The sequence below is a fragment of the Budorcas taxicolor genome, chromosome 10 (genome assembly GCF_023091745.1).
Source record: "Budorcas taxicolor isolate Tak-1 chromosome 10, Takin1.1, whole genome shotgun sequence".
NCBI classification, from domain to species: domain Eukaryota; kingdom Metazoa; phylum Chordata; class Mammalia; order Artiodactyla; family Bovidae; genus Budorcas; species Budorcas taxicolor.
The window spans coordinates 12181283-12196733 of record NC_068919.1 but is presented as its reverse complement, the minus strand read 5'-3'; the positions used below and the strand labels follow the sequence as shown (position 1 = coordinate 12196733).

At 50.6% G+C, this 15451-nt stretch overlaps 1 protein-coding gene across 1 annotated transcript; it reads right to left on the bottom strand.

Annotated features, from left to right (window-relative positions):
• Positions 1–8279: 8279 nt before the first annotated feature.
• KBTBD13 (kelch repeat and BTB domain containing 13) lies at positions 8280–9695 on the bottom strand. The gene has a single exon (XM_052646977.1). It carries the CDS (start codon positions 9693–9695, stop codon positions 8319–8321), a length of 1377 nt encoding a protein of 458 aa, XP_052502937.1. The 3' UTR covers positions 8280–8318.
• Between the last annotated feature and the right edge of the window lie 5756 nt (positions 9696–15451).

Genomic DNA, 15451 nt, shown 5'->3' with positions numbered 1-15451 from the left:
GTAATGCTCAAAATTCTCCCAGCTAGGCTTCAACAGTACATGAGCCATGAACTTCCAGATGTTCAAGCTGGATTTAGAAAAGGCAGAGGAACCAGAGATCAAATTGCCAACATCTGTTGGATCACTGAAAAAAAAAACCAGTATAGCGACCTTAATTTTAAAAGATTTTGTTGCTGAAAAATGCTAACCATCTTCTAAGCCTTCAGCAAGTCATAATCTTTTTTTCTGCGGTGTTAGGGGCCTTGCCTCTTGTTGATGGCTGCTAATTGATCAGGGTGGTGGTGGCTGAATGTTAGGGAGGCTGGGCAAATTTCTTAAAATAATGCAACAATGAAGTTTGCCACATTGATTGACTTCCTTTTATGAATGACTTGTCTGTTGTATGCAGAGCTCTTTGACAGCATTTCACCCACAATAGAACATCTTTCAAAACTGGAGTCAGTCCTCTCAAACCCTGCCATTGCTTTACCAACTAAGTTTATGTAACAGTCTAAATATTTTCTTGTCATTTCAACAATTTATTAAGTTCACCATCTTTTATGGGTGCAGCTAAAGGCGCCCCCAAACAATTACAACAGTAACATCTGATCACCATAACAAATAAAGTAACAATGAAAATGTTTGAAATACTGCAAAATTACCAAACAGACAAAGTGAGCAAGTGCTTGTTGGAAAAATTGGGCCAGGGCTTCCCTGGTGGTCCAGTGGTTGAGAATCTGCCTTGCAGTGCAAGGGACACTGGTTCAATCCCTGGTCCAGGCCCAGTCCTACATGCCACTAAGCCCATGTACCACAGCTACTGAGCCTGCAAGCTGCAACTACTGATTCTGAGTGCTGCAGCTACTGAAGCCTGTGCACCAGAGCCTGTGCTCTGCAAAAAGAAGCCACTGCAACAAGAAGCCAATTCACCGCAACTAGAGAAAGCCTGGGCGCAGCAACAGAGACTCACCACAGCCAAAATATAAGTCAACAAACTAAATTTTAAAAAATAAAAATGGCAGCAACACTTGCTCAGTGCAGGGTTGCCACAGACCTTCAATTCGTAAAAAAATGCAACATTGGCAAAGCATGATAAAGCAAAGCACAATAGCACGAGGTAAGCCTGTATCCTTTGCTGTTGCAAACCAAGGCACTTGATGACCGATGCCCAGAGAGACGAGTGCCAGAGGGGACAGGGCATGCATCTTGGCAGGAAAGAGATGGCAAGTCAAATTAGATCACTAGAGGAGACTTGAGTGAAGAGGCTGTTTACCAAGGACAGAGGTTACTGCTATGGGGCTGGTGCAGGGCTAGCACCAGTGGGGCTCTTGCCTTTCCCAGGCCTGCAGGGGGAGGGGAGAGGTGGCCACCACAACCAAGAGATTGACAGCACTGCAAGGGACGGGCCACCCGACAGGAGCTGTGACTGTGGTCAGTGGAGGAAAGAAGTAGGTGCAAAGCAGCTGGGCAGGGAGGGAGCCGGCAATGAAGTCCCCAGACTCCTGCTCTCCTCTGCCCCTCACCTGCTGCTGCTGTCCCCATTGGAGTCAGAGTCAAGGGGACCAGTAATGCAACACAAAGGGCACCCTCCCAGGGCAAGGGACAGGAGAGGGGAGAGTGGCTCTGAAGGGCAGGTAGGCCAGCTGAGGGGCTTGCTCTTGGAATCTGAGAAGCATGGCATCCATTTTCCATATTCATCACCCCAAACACATGCTGTGGCTCCCTCTTCCTACAGAATGAGACCCACAATCTCAGCCTGGCGTTCAAGGCTCTTCACACCCAGACTCCAACCTCCCTCCCTCCTGGGAGAGATACAGGTGCTTCACAGGATCTACTTGCACAACAACTCTGGGTACAATGAGCCTCATTATCCTTGACATTTTATGAATAGATGGAGTTTGCATATGGATGACACAGCTGACAAGTAGTGGAGCTGGAATGTGAACCCAGCTCCACTGATGCTGAAGCCAGTGCTTACCCACGCTGCCATGCAGCCTCCTCGCCGAGGGATACACGGCTGGACCATAGGACTGTGTTCATCCCACCCCTGGCCTGCCTCACAGAGAGGGTCTCAGTGGAGAAGGGGAGGGAGGAGAAAGGAACACGGATGGTGAGCATAACCTGTGCTGGCTTCTAGGTCCTCATTCCACTCTCATAACCACCCTCCAGGGAAGGAATTATCCTCCCTGTTTAGAGTTGAGACATCTTAATATCAGAAAGGTTAAGGAACTTTACCGTGGTCAGAAAGCAGAGCTGGGCCTTGACCTTGAAACCAGCTGCCTGCTCCGGGCACAGCTGGCCCTCTGCAGAGCCTCAGCCTCTTGTCTCCACCCCAGGGCAATGCTCACTCCCTCTTTGAGCCCCTGAAATTTCCTCTGCTAATCAGGACTATGGAGCTAGGACTATCCACAGAAGGCCCCAGTTAGAATGAAAATATTTCACTTGAGAGAAAAAGCATAGTGGGCCAGTGTCATAAGGCCACCCTTAGAGTTGTCAAAATCATGTGTGTGTGTGCGTGTAATGTGAAGGGCCCAGGTGCTCAGATACCACCATTACAGATCAAGCCCTTTGTCTCTATCTGCTGAATAAAGCAGAGTGCTAAAAAAATGTGACACAAGAGGGTTATATTTCCTGGAAAAGTGAGCATGGAGGTCCGGAATCAGGGAGGGCAGACCGGATGGGTCATTTTGGAGACCTCCCTCATGGGTGTCCTGGCAGGCAACACAAGAGATGCAGCATGGTGTGACGGGAAGAAGATTCTAGAGATGGGGGTCAGAGTGGTCCACTGCATTGCTGCGTGTCTCCACACAAGCTATGTGCCCTGCCCTTGCCAACTTCCCTTTCCTCGCTGTTCTAAGACCCTGCAACCTGACAGAAAGACCTCTTCACCTTTTGCTAATTGCTAAGATGCCAGAGAGAGAATCCCCATTCCAGCCCGGGCAGAATCTTGAGGGTTGCAGGGACATCGCTGGGAGGAGACCCAGGAGAACCCCTCCAAGGGGGTCCTGCATCCCACGCCCACAATGAGCCTGCTCAGACATAGCCTGTCTGCCTACAGCTGTGTCTCCCACCAGCACAGTTAACTTGCCACCGTTCCTGGGAAGTGACAGCAACTTGAAGCAAAGCAATTAGGATGAAAAAGAGGTCCAGCTGCTTGGGGCCAAAGGAAAATAAACAGACCAGCCCTGTGTGTATTCCACTGCCAAGAGGAGCAATTCTTCACGGGATGATTAGCACTTTCGTTCCCGTCACCTCCCCTCCACGAGCCTCTGGGCTGCTGCCGTTTTCAGATCCCACTCTTCCCACGGTGTGCTGTGCACCCCACAGTGCATCACCTCATCATGAAGGTCTCCCCTAGTCACCTGCCCACGTTACCCCCTGCCAGAAATGATACCCCTCTCCTCTGAAATCTGACAGCCTCTCTCTGTGGGTTTTCCATGTGATGGATTCATTTATTCTTTTGATATCCATTGAGCACCATTCATTCATTCAATATCAGTATTTATTAAGCCCTTACTATGTTCTATTCACTGTCCTGGTGATACAGCAGTGAACAAACAGACACGAATCTCTGTCCTCATGGAGCTCAGCTTCAGTAGATGAAGGATGAAATCGGGAGGAAATGGGACAGGGGATCTGGAACGGACTTGGCTCTCACTCAAGAGAGATGAGACACACCCAAGGGTCTAAGCAGAGAAGCAACAATTCATGGCTGGTGGGTCATCAGGACAGCTCTGCCCATGTGAGCATGCTGGAGGGGCCAGCAGGGAAGCAGGCCCTGGATGGAGTGTGGGAAAGGCTGGTGAGTCCTCTTGCCTCTGTCAGGCAGGCTATGTAAGCAAACCAGAAAATTCCCAGGGAGAGGAACACTTGGGGTGCAGGGCATCCAGCATCAGGGTCAAGGAGAAAGTTTACAGAAGACAGGAGGGAGCTCCAGGGAATGGGGCTACAGGGCTCTCATGGAAGTTCAGGGAAATGCACCTTACTGAATTAAGCTCTGTGTGTGTGTGTGTGTGTGTGTGTGTGTGCGTGCACTTGTGTGTGTGCGTTTGTGTGTGTGTAGATCTCTCTGGAAGGACAAAACTTCTTAGAGTGTCCCTCTGGGCGGGCACAGAGAGATTTCAAACTCAGCCTTCTGGGCTCCCAATATCTCTGTAACTTGCCTTCCTGCACCTAGCCTGCTCCCCCAGGCACCTACATGCAGTTTGGATGCCAGGGCATGAGAGGTGGAGAATCCCAAATCCTGGTCACAGGTCCATGCTCTTCCACTTTACTGACTGTGTGACTCTGCGTGAAAGCCGAAGTTCTGTCAGGATCCCCTACCCCATCTCCTCCCAGACTTCCGCTTTCTGCAAACCACACATGGTAACCATCTTTGCCAAGGGCGCAGGCTGTATGAAGAAATGATGGAGCCTGACCTGTGAGGCCAGAAGAGGAGGTGGGCTGGATTATTAAAACCGCCCCACACTGAGGGAGTATCTGTCAATGTGTCAATGCCCACCCCCAGGTCTTCATCAGTCGTTAACACCCTTTCGTTAATTAATTAATTAACACCCTTTTGAAGGGGGCCATTCACCTCCCAGGTAGATCCTAAGGCAAGAGAACCCAGGACAGTTAATTTTCCTATCTCAGGGGTTAGAGAGAAAGGGCTGAGTCCAGGGGGGCAGATAAACCCCGAGAGAAGAGGTGCAGTAAGACGGGTAACAGGGAGGGGAGTGTAATTGAGAGTGGCAGAACCACTCTGTCCATCCCAGTATGTCAGTGGAACAGGGAGGGGAGGCAGCAACAGAAAACAGCACATGGCCCTGGGGTCAAAGCCAGGATCTGCTACTTCCTACTCAGGCCTCTTCTAGTCACTGTGACCTTTAGGTGTTTGGGTTTGTTTATTTGTTGTTGTTTTTTTTAACTTTATCTTTAAGAAGGGGGTGTGGATGCCTACCACTTAAAATTCTTGCAAAGCTTAAATAAGTCTACTGTGGGAAAACTCTCTGTGAATATTGTGTTATTATTACACACAAAAGGCATCTCAGTAAGGGCTGCTCTGGACCAACGGACAACTGAACCCTGGAGCCAGCAGGCCGGTCTGGGCTGGTTCATGTGGTTGGCTGCAGAAGCTGACGAAGGTCTGCGGGCTGAGAGAGCCAAGGAGCTGGTGGGCCTGGAGACCAGAAGTGTGTTCAGCATCAGTCAGGAGGAGTGAGCAAGGAGGAGAGTGTTCTGCGCTTTAAGAAAAATTATCCGTAACTTGGAAATAGGCAAAAGGAGGACTGTGTGTCCTTTCAGTGTTGTTCTGGGGCAGGGTTGAAGCACTCAGAGTTATTTAATTCTCCCTGTGTTGGGAAGATCCTCTGGAGAAGGGCATGGCAATCCACTCCAGTATTCTTGCCCGGAGAATCCAAGGACAGAGGAGCCTGGTAGGCGACGTATGGTCCATAGGGTTGCAAAGAGTCAGACATGACTGAAGTGACTTGGCAAGGGACTGTACCTTTGTTCTACAATTTACTGTTTTAAAAAACTATTTATTTGGCTGCATCAGGTCTTAGTTGTGTCACATGGGATTTTTCGTTGCAGTGCAGGTTTAGTTGCTCTGCAGCATGTGGGACCCTAGTTCCCTGACCAGGGATCAAACCTGTGTCCCCAGCATTGCGAGGCAGATTCTTAACCACTGGGCCACTGGAAAAGTCCCAACAATTTACTACTGATTAGGGTCCTGACTTTGTAGAGTTATATGCTAACTTGTAGCTCCATATACAAGTATGTATGTGCATATACGTGAATATGAAAAGGAATTTAGCCCAGTAGAGAACCACAAAATTTATGGCATTATTCCCTATAAGATATTAACCAGCTTCACCTCTACCTTAGCAAACTTATTTTGGTGTGTCTTTTCCAACAAAATATACAGATCTTTTGCCTCTCAAATGGACCACTGAACAAGCCTTACTATTTTTTGGTTCCCTTCTTAATGAGTTAGATTTGACATGTGAATAAAATTCACTTTGATAGAACAAAAAAGTGATGGGCTCTGTGGCGTGGGCCAGCCACTTGGTCACTGAACCTCACATATCTCATCAACTGGGAGAAGGCACACAACTCTCAGGCTGAGGCAGGGCTAGAATGGGAAGACAGATGAGAAAGTACTCTGCACATCATTCACAGGATGGAAAAGTCAGGATTTATTATTGTGACTCATCAGATTAGGTTAATCCAGGCCTGAAAGGTCCCAGGCTTCTAGGTCCACGTTCTCCAGGGTTTGGGACATAGTTCAGGGGAAAGGCAGCAAGGGGCAACCCAGACACTAGGCTCCATGCCCAGGAGGTATCTGGCTGATGCTGTTACTCGCCATTTGTGACGAGGCCAGGATTTCCCACAGGCCTTGCATCTTGGAGGATGGAGACCATTTAGGACCACTCAAAGAAGTCTGCCCGGGGGCATGGAGCAGCTGGGCGACTGAGCTGGGCATCTGACCAGAGACCAGCATAGGGGTAGGCTAAAGGAGAGATAAGAGTCCTAACACCAGAGGTCAGAACCAGATCCCTAACTAGCAGTCGCAATAGCCTGGGGTCTTTTAGGACCTCGTGTTTTTCTTTCTTTTTTAAAAAAAATTTTATTGAACTATTTACAATATTGTGTTAATTTCTGGTGTACAGCAAAGTGACTCATATATATATGTCTATACATATATATTTCCATTATGGTTTATCACAGGATATTGCTTTTAATCCTCTGTGCTATATGTAAGTAGGACCTTGTTGCTTATCCATTTTGTATATAACAGTTTGTATCTACTAAACCCAGACTTTCAATCCTTCCCTCCCAAACCCTCCTCTTCCTTGGCAACCCCAAGCCCTTCTTTATGTCTGTGAGCCTGCTTCTGTTTTATAGATAAGTGCATTTGTAGGACCTCATCATTTGATTCTGCAGGTAGGAAAGTGCCCCGGCTCAGCTGACAGCCCAAAAAGATCTGTGTTCTTGCTATCTGCATACGTGCACAGCTGCACGAATGTGCACATATAGACACAGACAATGACGTCAGCCAGGGGTCCAGTGAGCAATGCAGGCAGTCAAGGCTGGGAACAGCCAACCCTGCACAGAGGAGGTAGGTACAGAGGCAACAGAGAGAGAGAGAGAGAGGCATTCCAGGTTCAGGGAATGGCAGCAATGGAGGCCGTTTGTTTATTTACTAAGTCCTATCTGACTCTTTTGCAACCCTATGGACTGTAGCTCACCAGGCTCCTCTGTCCATGGGATTTCCCAAGCAAGAATACTGGAGTGGGTTGCCATTTCCTTCTCCAGGGGATCTTCCTGGCCCAGGGATCAAACCCGTGTCTCCTGCATTGGCAGGCGGATTCTTTACCAGCAGAGCCACCATCAGACCTGCTCTAAATTGGGCTCATACTTTGAGTAACCTAAAGTCATGAAAATTAACAGTCCACCGCCCCTGGGGTGATGACAAAAAAGGCAGTGGGCAAGAGAACTCCGACTGGGCTCTCCCCTGTGGGCCCACATCCCATTAAATGGTGCCGGGATCCCGTTCTCCCTCACAGGTCTCACTCCAGGTGCTGTTCAGTCTCTCTCTCCACAGGCCAGGCCAGCCTCGATGCCTCCCCAGAGGCCTCCATCTACAGCTGCTCTGCCTCAAAGGCAGGGCTCACAGACTCTTCCCATCTGCCCAGCTTTCCCTGCCTCTCCTCTTCTGAATCTCCCCCTTTAGCAGCTAATTATCCTGTCCGTCTTAATACAGTTTGTTTACTACCCTCCTGCCTGGAATAACATATTTTCCCTCTCCCTATTTTCCCTTTGTCCTGATTGCTTCAGTACTTTGTTTATTATATTGCAGGGTTTGTTTCTTGTTTGTTTTTCTAAGTTGCCTTCAGCCCTCTGTGGATCAAGACAAGTGCATGTAAACACTTTGTTGTTCTGGGCTAGACTCGAAGCTTTTGAACCCCTGTCTGGTAACTACAGTCACATTAGGCGCAATGTGCCTAATTCTTACTTGACTGGCAGTTTCATTAACATCACTTAACCCACTCCCAGCCGGTCCCCAATTACTGGCCCTTTCACACACAAGCCTGGATTATTGAAATCCTATCCCGCATCCCTTCCACTGACGTTGTGACCCACCAGCTCTCAAGAGAGCCCAAGTAATTTGAGGGTTGAGATCCCGAGTCCACGCTTCCTGAGATTCTTGGATACCTTCACACAACCAGAAGTCACAAGACCCTGGACATCTCAACCAGGGCCTGAAGTTTCCGGCAGCTCCTAAGGTCACTCTCATAGACTCAGCCATAGCTCACAGAAGGCTCTGGGCATCTAGTCCGAAAAGTCCAGCCTAAGGATCACAGTTCTGGTGTTGTTGAGGCCACAGGCCCCCGGGCACCGGGAGGCAGCCTCAGGAGAAAGGTCTGCAAGGAACCGGGCCGTGGGAAGCCGGCCTTCTCCCTAAGCAAACGCCAGGAGCCGCCCTCAATGGCATAGAGCAGGGTGAACACGCGGTTGACCGTATAGACGGTGTCGCCGCGCACCACGGCAGTGAAGAGCGCGCCTTTGCTGTTGACGAACTGACCGGGCAGCGCTGTCCACTGGCCCGTGGCTAGGTTGAGGCAGTCGATGGCGCAGTGCAGGAAGTCATCCTTAGGTCCGTTACGCACCACGTAGAGGCTGTCGCGGTGGGCCACCATGCAGTGGCCGTAGCTCTGCGGGCGCCGCAGCTCGGCCACGGGCAGCCACTCATCAGCCCGCACAGCGTACTCCACTACGGCCGTCGTGTCTGCCGGCTGCCACAGACACACGAAGAGGCGGCCGCGGGCATGTGCGCAGGGTACGCCGGCAGCTGGCTGCGGCAAGTCGGCCATGAAGCTCCAGCAGCCCGAGGCCGGGTCGTAGCGCTCCACTGAGCTCATAGCTGTCCTCTGGAACTCCCCCCCGATGGCGTAGAGGTGGCCCTCGAAGCCGGCCAGCGCCGTGTCGTAGCGCGGCTGGTGGGGGCTGGGGAACTCGCGCCACGTTCCGCCGTCGGGGTCGTAGCAGAAGCCCAGGTCCACCACCTCCTTGTTGGGGCCCCGCACACCCCCCACAATGTAGAGCTTGTTGCCCAGCGTGGCCACGCCGGCCAGGAGCGTGCTGGCCTCCAGGGGCAGCGCGGCCAGCGTCCGCCAGGTGTCCTCCTCCTCATCCAGGTAGCACATGGTGCGCGAAGGGTCCTCCAGGAAGCCGGGCGCCGGCGCATGTGTGCTCACGGCCACGTAGCTGCTGGGCCGCAGAGCCGCCACGTAGGTGCGGGCCTCGGGCAGCGCCAGCTCGGCCGCCAGCTCGCGGGCGCCGTCGCGGATGAAGAGCGCGGCGCTGTGGAAGACGTCGTGCAGGCCGAAGGCTGCGGCCGCGTCGCACAGCAGCGCGCAGTTCTCCGACGTGAGGCTGTGCTCTAGGAAGCGCGCCAGCGCCGGCGCCTGCAGGAAGGCGGCGCACTCCACGGCCTGCAGCAGCTCGTCGGCAGCCGCCAGCGCTGGACGCTCTCCGCGCAGCACCCGCAGCGTGGTGCGGAAGCCGTCCGGGCTCAGCGCGCCCAGGTGCACCTCGGCAGCGCGCGCCTCCCGCATGCCCGAGCGGAAGAGGCCGCGGAAGAAGCCGCAGTGCTCCACTAGCAGGGCCCGGTCTGCCTGGAAGAGTTGGCTGCCCACCCACACCTGCACCGGGGTCTCCGGGCCCTGCGGCATGGTGGGCTCGAGGGGCAGAGGCCGCCTCTGGGGGCCTGGACGCAGCGGCCACGCACACTGGGGCTCCCCCCGCAGCGACAGAAACTTCCCCCGGGAGATATAAATATCTCCCTGGCTAAAGATAGTGGGGCTCATGTGATGTGGTGGCCAGCAGGCTGGATGGCCGAGGGCCCGGAGGGCATCTGGACACCTGCCGGGGCACTCCCTTCCGTGTAATAAATAATAATAATAATAATAGTGACCATATAGTGGGCACCTACGGGCCTTAGGGTGCCGTGAAGACAGTTTACAAAGATATCCCATTTAACCTGCACTAAATCAACTGTAACTCCTTGTGCAGATACCCTAACTCTGACCCTAACTCTGCTTCCTCAAAATGGGGCCAATAATTAACACCTATTGCACGGTATTTGGACAATATCTAAAGTGTTCAGAATGAAGGTCGGAGAATTTATATGGCTTTTCAAGGTCATTCAGCCGGGAAAGTGCAAGGACGAGGTTGATACCTGGCCCACCCCTTGGTTGGTGAGGCAGGGGTACTTGGGTGCCAGACGGACAGACAGAGGTAGAGTCTGTCCAGGGCCAGGCTGGGGTCCAGGGCAGATTCTCCTTTGCCTTGGGCCTCTGCCTCTGAATCCGGCTAGTCCAGTTTCTTTTTGAGCCTTGATTTCCTACTCTGTAAAATGGATGGGTAACAGGTGAACGTTCAGTAAGTCCCTTGAGTGTGGAAGTAGTCTCTGATTGGGGATGGAATGGGAAGCTGATGTCTATTCCCCACTGGGTACTCCCTGCTTGTCCATTGCTGTATAGCTCAGATCTTGAGGGAAAGAAAAGTGGCGCTGCTAAGAGGACTCTATGTCTGTGGATGGGAAGGAGACAGGCTGCTTCTGTTTAAGTGAAGCCTTAAACTGCACTGCAGGCCTTTTCGTGAGCACTGTAACTTCCATAATCCTTACAACAATCTGACGAGTAGTACTGGTATTTTCCCTTAGTTGATAGATGTTATCCATTTTTTGCTTACAGCATGCATGAGTCAAATATTATTAAACTCCTAGATGAGGAGACAGAGTCACCAAGAGGTTTGCTCACCCGGCCGAGGTGACGTGGCCAGAGAGCAGCACAGCTAGGACTGGAGTGCACCCAGTGTGATCCCAGAACCCACATCCCTAACCATTGTGTTCTCTGTCCTCTTTGTGCTACAAATGCTGGGCAATCACTTTGTGCCAGGAGGTCACAGTCGGAAGGAATTTCGGTCTCCTATGATTCAACCCCTTCATTTACAGTGTGAAAGTGAAAGTGTTAGTTGCTTTCAACAAGCCTTTGCAACAGCCTGGACTATAGCCCACCAGGCTCCTCTGTTCATGGAATTCTCCAGGCAAGAATACTGGAGTGGGTTGCCATTCCCTTCTGAAAGGGATCTTCCTGTCCCTAGTATCCAACTTGGGTCTCCTGCATTGCAGGCAGATTCTTTACTACCCGAGCCACCAGGGAAACTTCAGAAAGGGAATTGCCCAGGGTTACGTAGCTGGTAGCAGAGAGCCCCAGGCCTCCTGCTATCCATCTTGCCTGGGACTTTCCTGGGTTACCAGCTAAGACTCTGGATTCTAAAATGTCAGCCGGAGGGAGCTTAGTGGTTAACTTCTCTGCTACTTTGTGCTACAAGTGGGTTAACTGAGGCCCAGCCCTGTGTAGGATGTATCTTCCCCTCAGGGGATTTTCAGCTGCAGGTCTTCAGGAGGATGGAGTGGCTCAGTGGCTCACAGTGATAAAGCTGTACTTGGGAGGGGAGCTGGGGAACTTCCCTCCCCCCAAGAAACACGCATGCATAGACCCTTACGTATCAATCTGTAGATCCAACACGAGTGTGCCTTTCTTGCCAGGGAACTCTCAGCCCAGTTCACCCCATCAAAGCAGGGCTGGGGTGTGGGGACCACTTGTGTGAGCCTGGGAAGCCTGAAGCCTGGAGGCAGCAGCCAGAAATAGCCAAGACTCTCTGCCCCAGAGACCTGACAGGAAGAGGAGGAGGAGATAGAAGGGGTGGGCCAGAGTCCCCATGGATACTACACCAGGCCCTTTGTCAGCTTTTCTCTTTCCCTGGGGCTAGATGTTGGCTATAGGCATGACAGTCCCCCTCTTGAAGGAAAGGAGGCTCTGCAGTGCCCAGGCCTGACTCTGACCTTGTTGGTGGCCTCCAGGACAGGAAGAATGTCTCTGTTCCCATTTCATGGATGAGGAAAGGGAGGCCTAGAGATGGAATGGGCCTTTCCTTGGTTATGATTGAAGATGTGGGATGGATTGAAGCCCGTCCACTTGACTCCAGGCCCTGGCCCAACTGCCCCTCTTCATCTGCAGTAGCCTTGTCTTTGGGAAGGGTAACTGCTACCTCCTGCCAGGCTCAAACAAAGGGCCACAGTTCCCTCCCCAAATGTCTGATTCCAGGCACCTAGTAACTGGCAGACAGGCAGAACCCCGCTTGTACCTCTCCTGAGAGCGTAAGCCCCTCCAGGCTGAAGTTTGCGTGCAAGCCCAGTTTTCCCACAAGTCCAGCGAGTTGGGCACTAGCACACACACCCAACCCCCACCCTTACAGCCAGGAAGGGAAGTGAGGAGGAGGCCACCCAAGGTGGGGGTCTTGATTCTGAGACTAGATCCAGGATCTGCACTCTGGCTCTGTGCCCGAGGCCCCAGTGGGGTGTTTTCTGCAGCTGGTGAGAGTTTCCTCCACCCGGACAAATGTCCCTCTGGGACTTGGAGAGGACAAGGAGCTGTCATGGCTGTGGACAGCCCACGGAATTCCCAGGCCCTGCGCGACCCCACACCAACCTCCCTCTCTACTTTGTGAGGTTGGGGGTGGGAGCAAGCAGTGGGGCTCTGTGTCAGACTCTGAGCTTTTCCAGAGCGCACCCTGCCTTGTTTATCTCTTTCCCTGCAGTGACTGGGCCCTAACCTGAGGAGGAGTCCCCAGTCTGGTGGAGAAGACACAACCCCTGACCTAGGAGATCCTGCAGGCTGGTGGAGGACTGGGCTCAGCTCCTCCTGTGCTGGGCAATTCCTTTTGATCCTCCACTATAAATGAAGGGGTTGAACCGTATGAGACTGAAGTCTTTTCCAATTGTGACCTCATGGCCTTCCTGCCTGATGAGTGACTCCTGGCCTTTGCCACCATAGTGATGTTTCTGCACACAGGGTAGTGATGTGCTTGCTTGTACCTAAAGAAGAGCACTGTACTAGGAGTCAGGATTCCTGCTGGGTTTTGATGCTGGTATTATCTCTGACTTGAAAAAGCTACCCAAGTTGTCCAGGCCTCGGTTCTTTGTCTGTAAAGTGGAGCTTGTATCTGACTTGTAAGGTTTTGTTCAGTTTTCACATCTGACTTTATAACTGAAAAATCACAGAAGAGGTTATCATATTGTGCCTCCAGGGAATGCAGTGACATCTCAAAGGGAGCCAAAAACGTTAGCTTTATATATGGAATGGCTTCTAGGGGTGGGCTGGGTAGCAAGGGCAGGACTTAGTCCTACCTGTTCAGACCTGTCTAGATGGGACTCATGCATTCTGGAGACATCTACTGAGCATCTGTCGAGCCCATTGCTGGGCGAGGAGCCAAATCCTCTGCATTTTGAGTGCCTGAGGACCCCTTATAAGAGCCTCAAAGGTGGGGAAGTGGTGATAAGCAGGGGTGGGATACTGGTTCTAGTAGAATCACCTCTCTCTTAACCTAAAGTGCCCAAACTTCTGGTCATAAAACAGTCTTGACTTCTTGGTAGTTGGGTAAGAAGTGTGAGCTATTTGTGTCTGGGTGAGTTCAGGAAACTATCATTTGCTGTTTGGGGCTATGGGCCAAGCTCTGGGTGGAACATTCTCATGTTATCTCATCTAATACTTAATATTATCCCTATTTTAAAGATGAGGTGTCTCTGTAATTCTTCCGCTATGAAATGGGTGGGATAACCATCTCTTAGGATGATAATAAGGAACAGATGGATAAAAACAGAAAGTGTATTGTGAATAATTATAGGAGATTATTAACATATTGGCTTAGTCTAATAGATATTTAATTATATTGCAGCTCTGGGAATTCTGAATGAGTTTTGGGGTCTTTGAAAAATAGACCAAGAAGGCCAACTGAAAATCAATGATAATTTCTCATTGATAGGCATTCCAAACACATGTATTTCAAATCCTTTAACTCAAAGAGTCCTCTTAGTTCAACATTGTTCATAGATTTTTACAAAATCCCCAAGATAGATTAATAATTTGGTGATGGTATTTGCATATACAAATAGTGAATATTCCTATTCAATGAATTCTACCCTCCAGGGAATGACATAGATGGAAAATGTTGAAATTTTTATATTTCAACCTGATGGGTCTGATCCAGTACTTCATATTTCCTGTGTAAAATTTCCATAATTACTTGACTGTATTTTTGGTTGTTGTGTTTTGGCCACGAGATATCATACTCTAGTTCCTCAATCAGGGATCGAACGTGTGCCTCCGGCAGTGGAAGTGCAGAGTCTTAACCACTGGACCACCAGGGAAGTCCCTTGACTGTATTTTTGGATAGATTTTGGAACTGCTGGTAGTGTTTGAGAAAATAGTGATGTGTGAGAAAAAACATGCAGAGAGTAATATTCTTAAAAAAAAAAAAGATAATAAACTGAGGCCCAGCTTATTCCATGGTTTGACAGTAAATGATGATTGTAAGGGCCTTTCTGGTCCAAGTGGGCACTTCTGGGCGCTGGACAAGCAGCCCACAGATGAAGAGGCTGAGGATGGAGAATGGGCGTGGTTGCAGTTGTGAGGTGGGCAACTGTTTTCCTCCTAAACCTCACAGGAGGGGCAGACTTTGAGCACTTAGCAGTCATAGCTGAGGGTCTGGACAACCAGCTGGCAACCAGTTCAAATAATCTCTGAACTAGAAGGGGATTAAGGATCATCTCATCCCATCTTGCAAATCATTGTGGGATCTTCTTATGACAGCAGTCCCCAATACTTTTGGCATCAGGGACTGGTTTTGTGGAAGACAATTTTTTTCCACAGACCCGGGGGTGGGATGGTTTCAGGATGACTCAAGTGTACTACATTTATTGTGCAGTTTATTTCTATTATGATTACATCAGCTCCACCTCAGATCATCAGGCATTAGATCCCAGAGGTTGGGGACCCCTGCCTTATAACACCTTGAAATCTCACCCCCATTTGCCTTTAGTGTCAGGAGGTTCATTTCCTCCAGACAGTAGTCCCTTCTAATTATGGACAGCTCAGGTGGTTAGAGTTCACAAAATCACTGAGCTGGAAACTGCTATCTTGAAGCTCCCATCTACTAGTTGGTCTGAGTCTCAAAGACAAGAAAAGTAACTCCCCCAAAATCACATAAGTAGAGAAGTAGCAGAGCCCAAGATTATTCCCTGTTGTGTCTCTGGGGGTCCACAGCTTGCCGTCTCTCCAGCAGGCCTCCCGTGAGACCGAGTCTCCCCATAGCCCCACCCAGAACAAGTCTGTTCTCCCCGGGCCAGCCCACGGATGTGGCCAGAACTTGGCTCCCACTTTTTCTCCTTCTGCAACTCAAAGGCCATTAGCTGTGTGAGCGATTCTGGCCTGTGGGTGTAATCTAAACAAATTCCTCCTAACACCTTAGAGTCTTAATAACACAGCTGCTTTACCATGATCTCCCAGAAACAATTAGGCTGAGTCACTATTTATGTCCTGTCCTGGAAAATAATTTTCTCTCTTGGTTGAAAAGAAGTTATTAC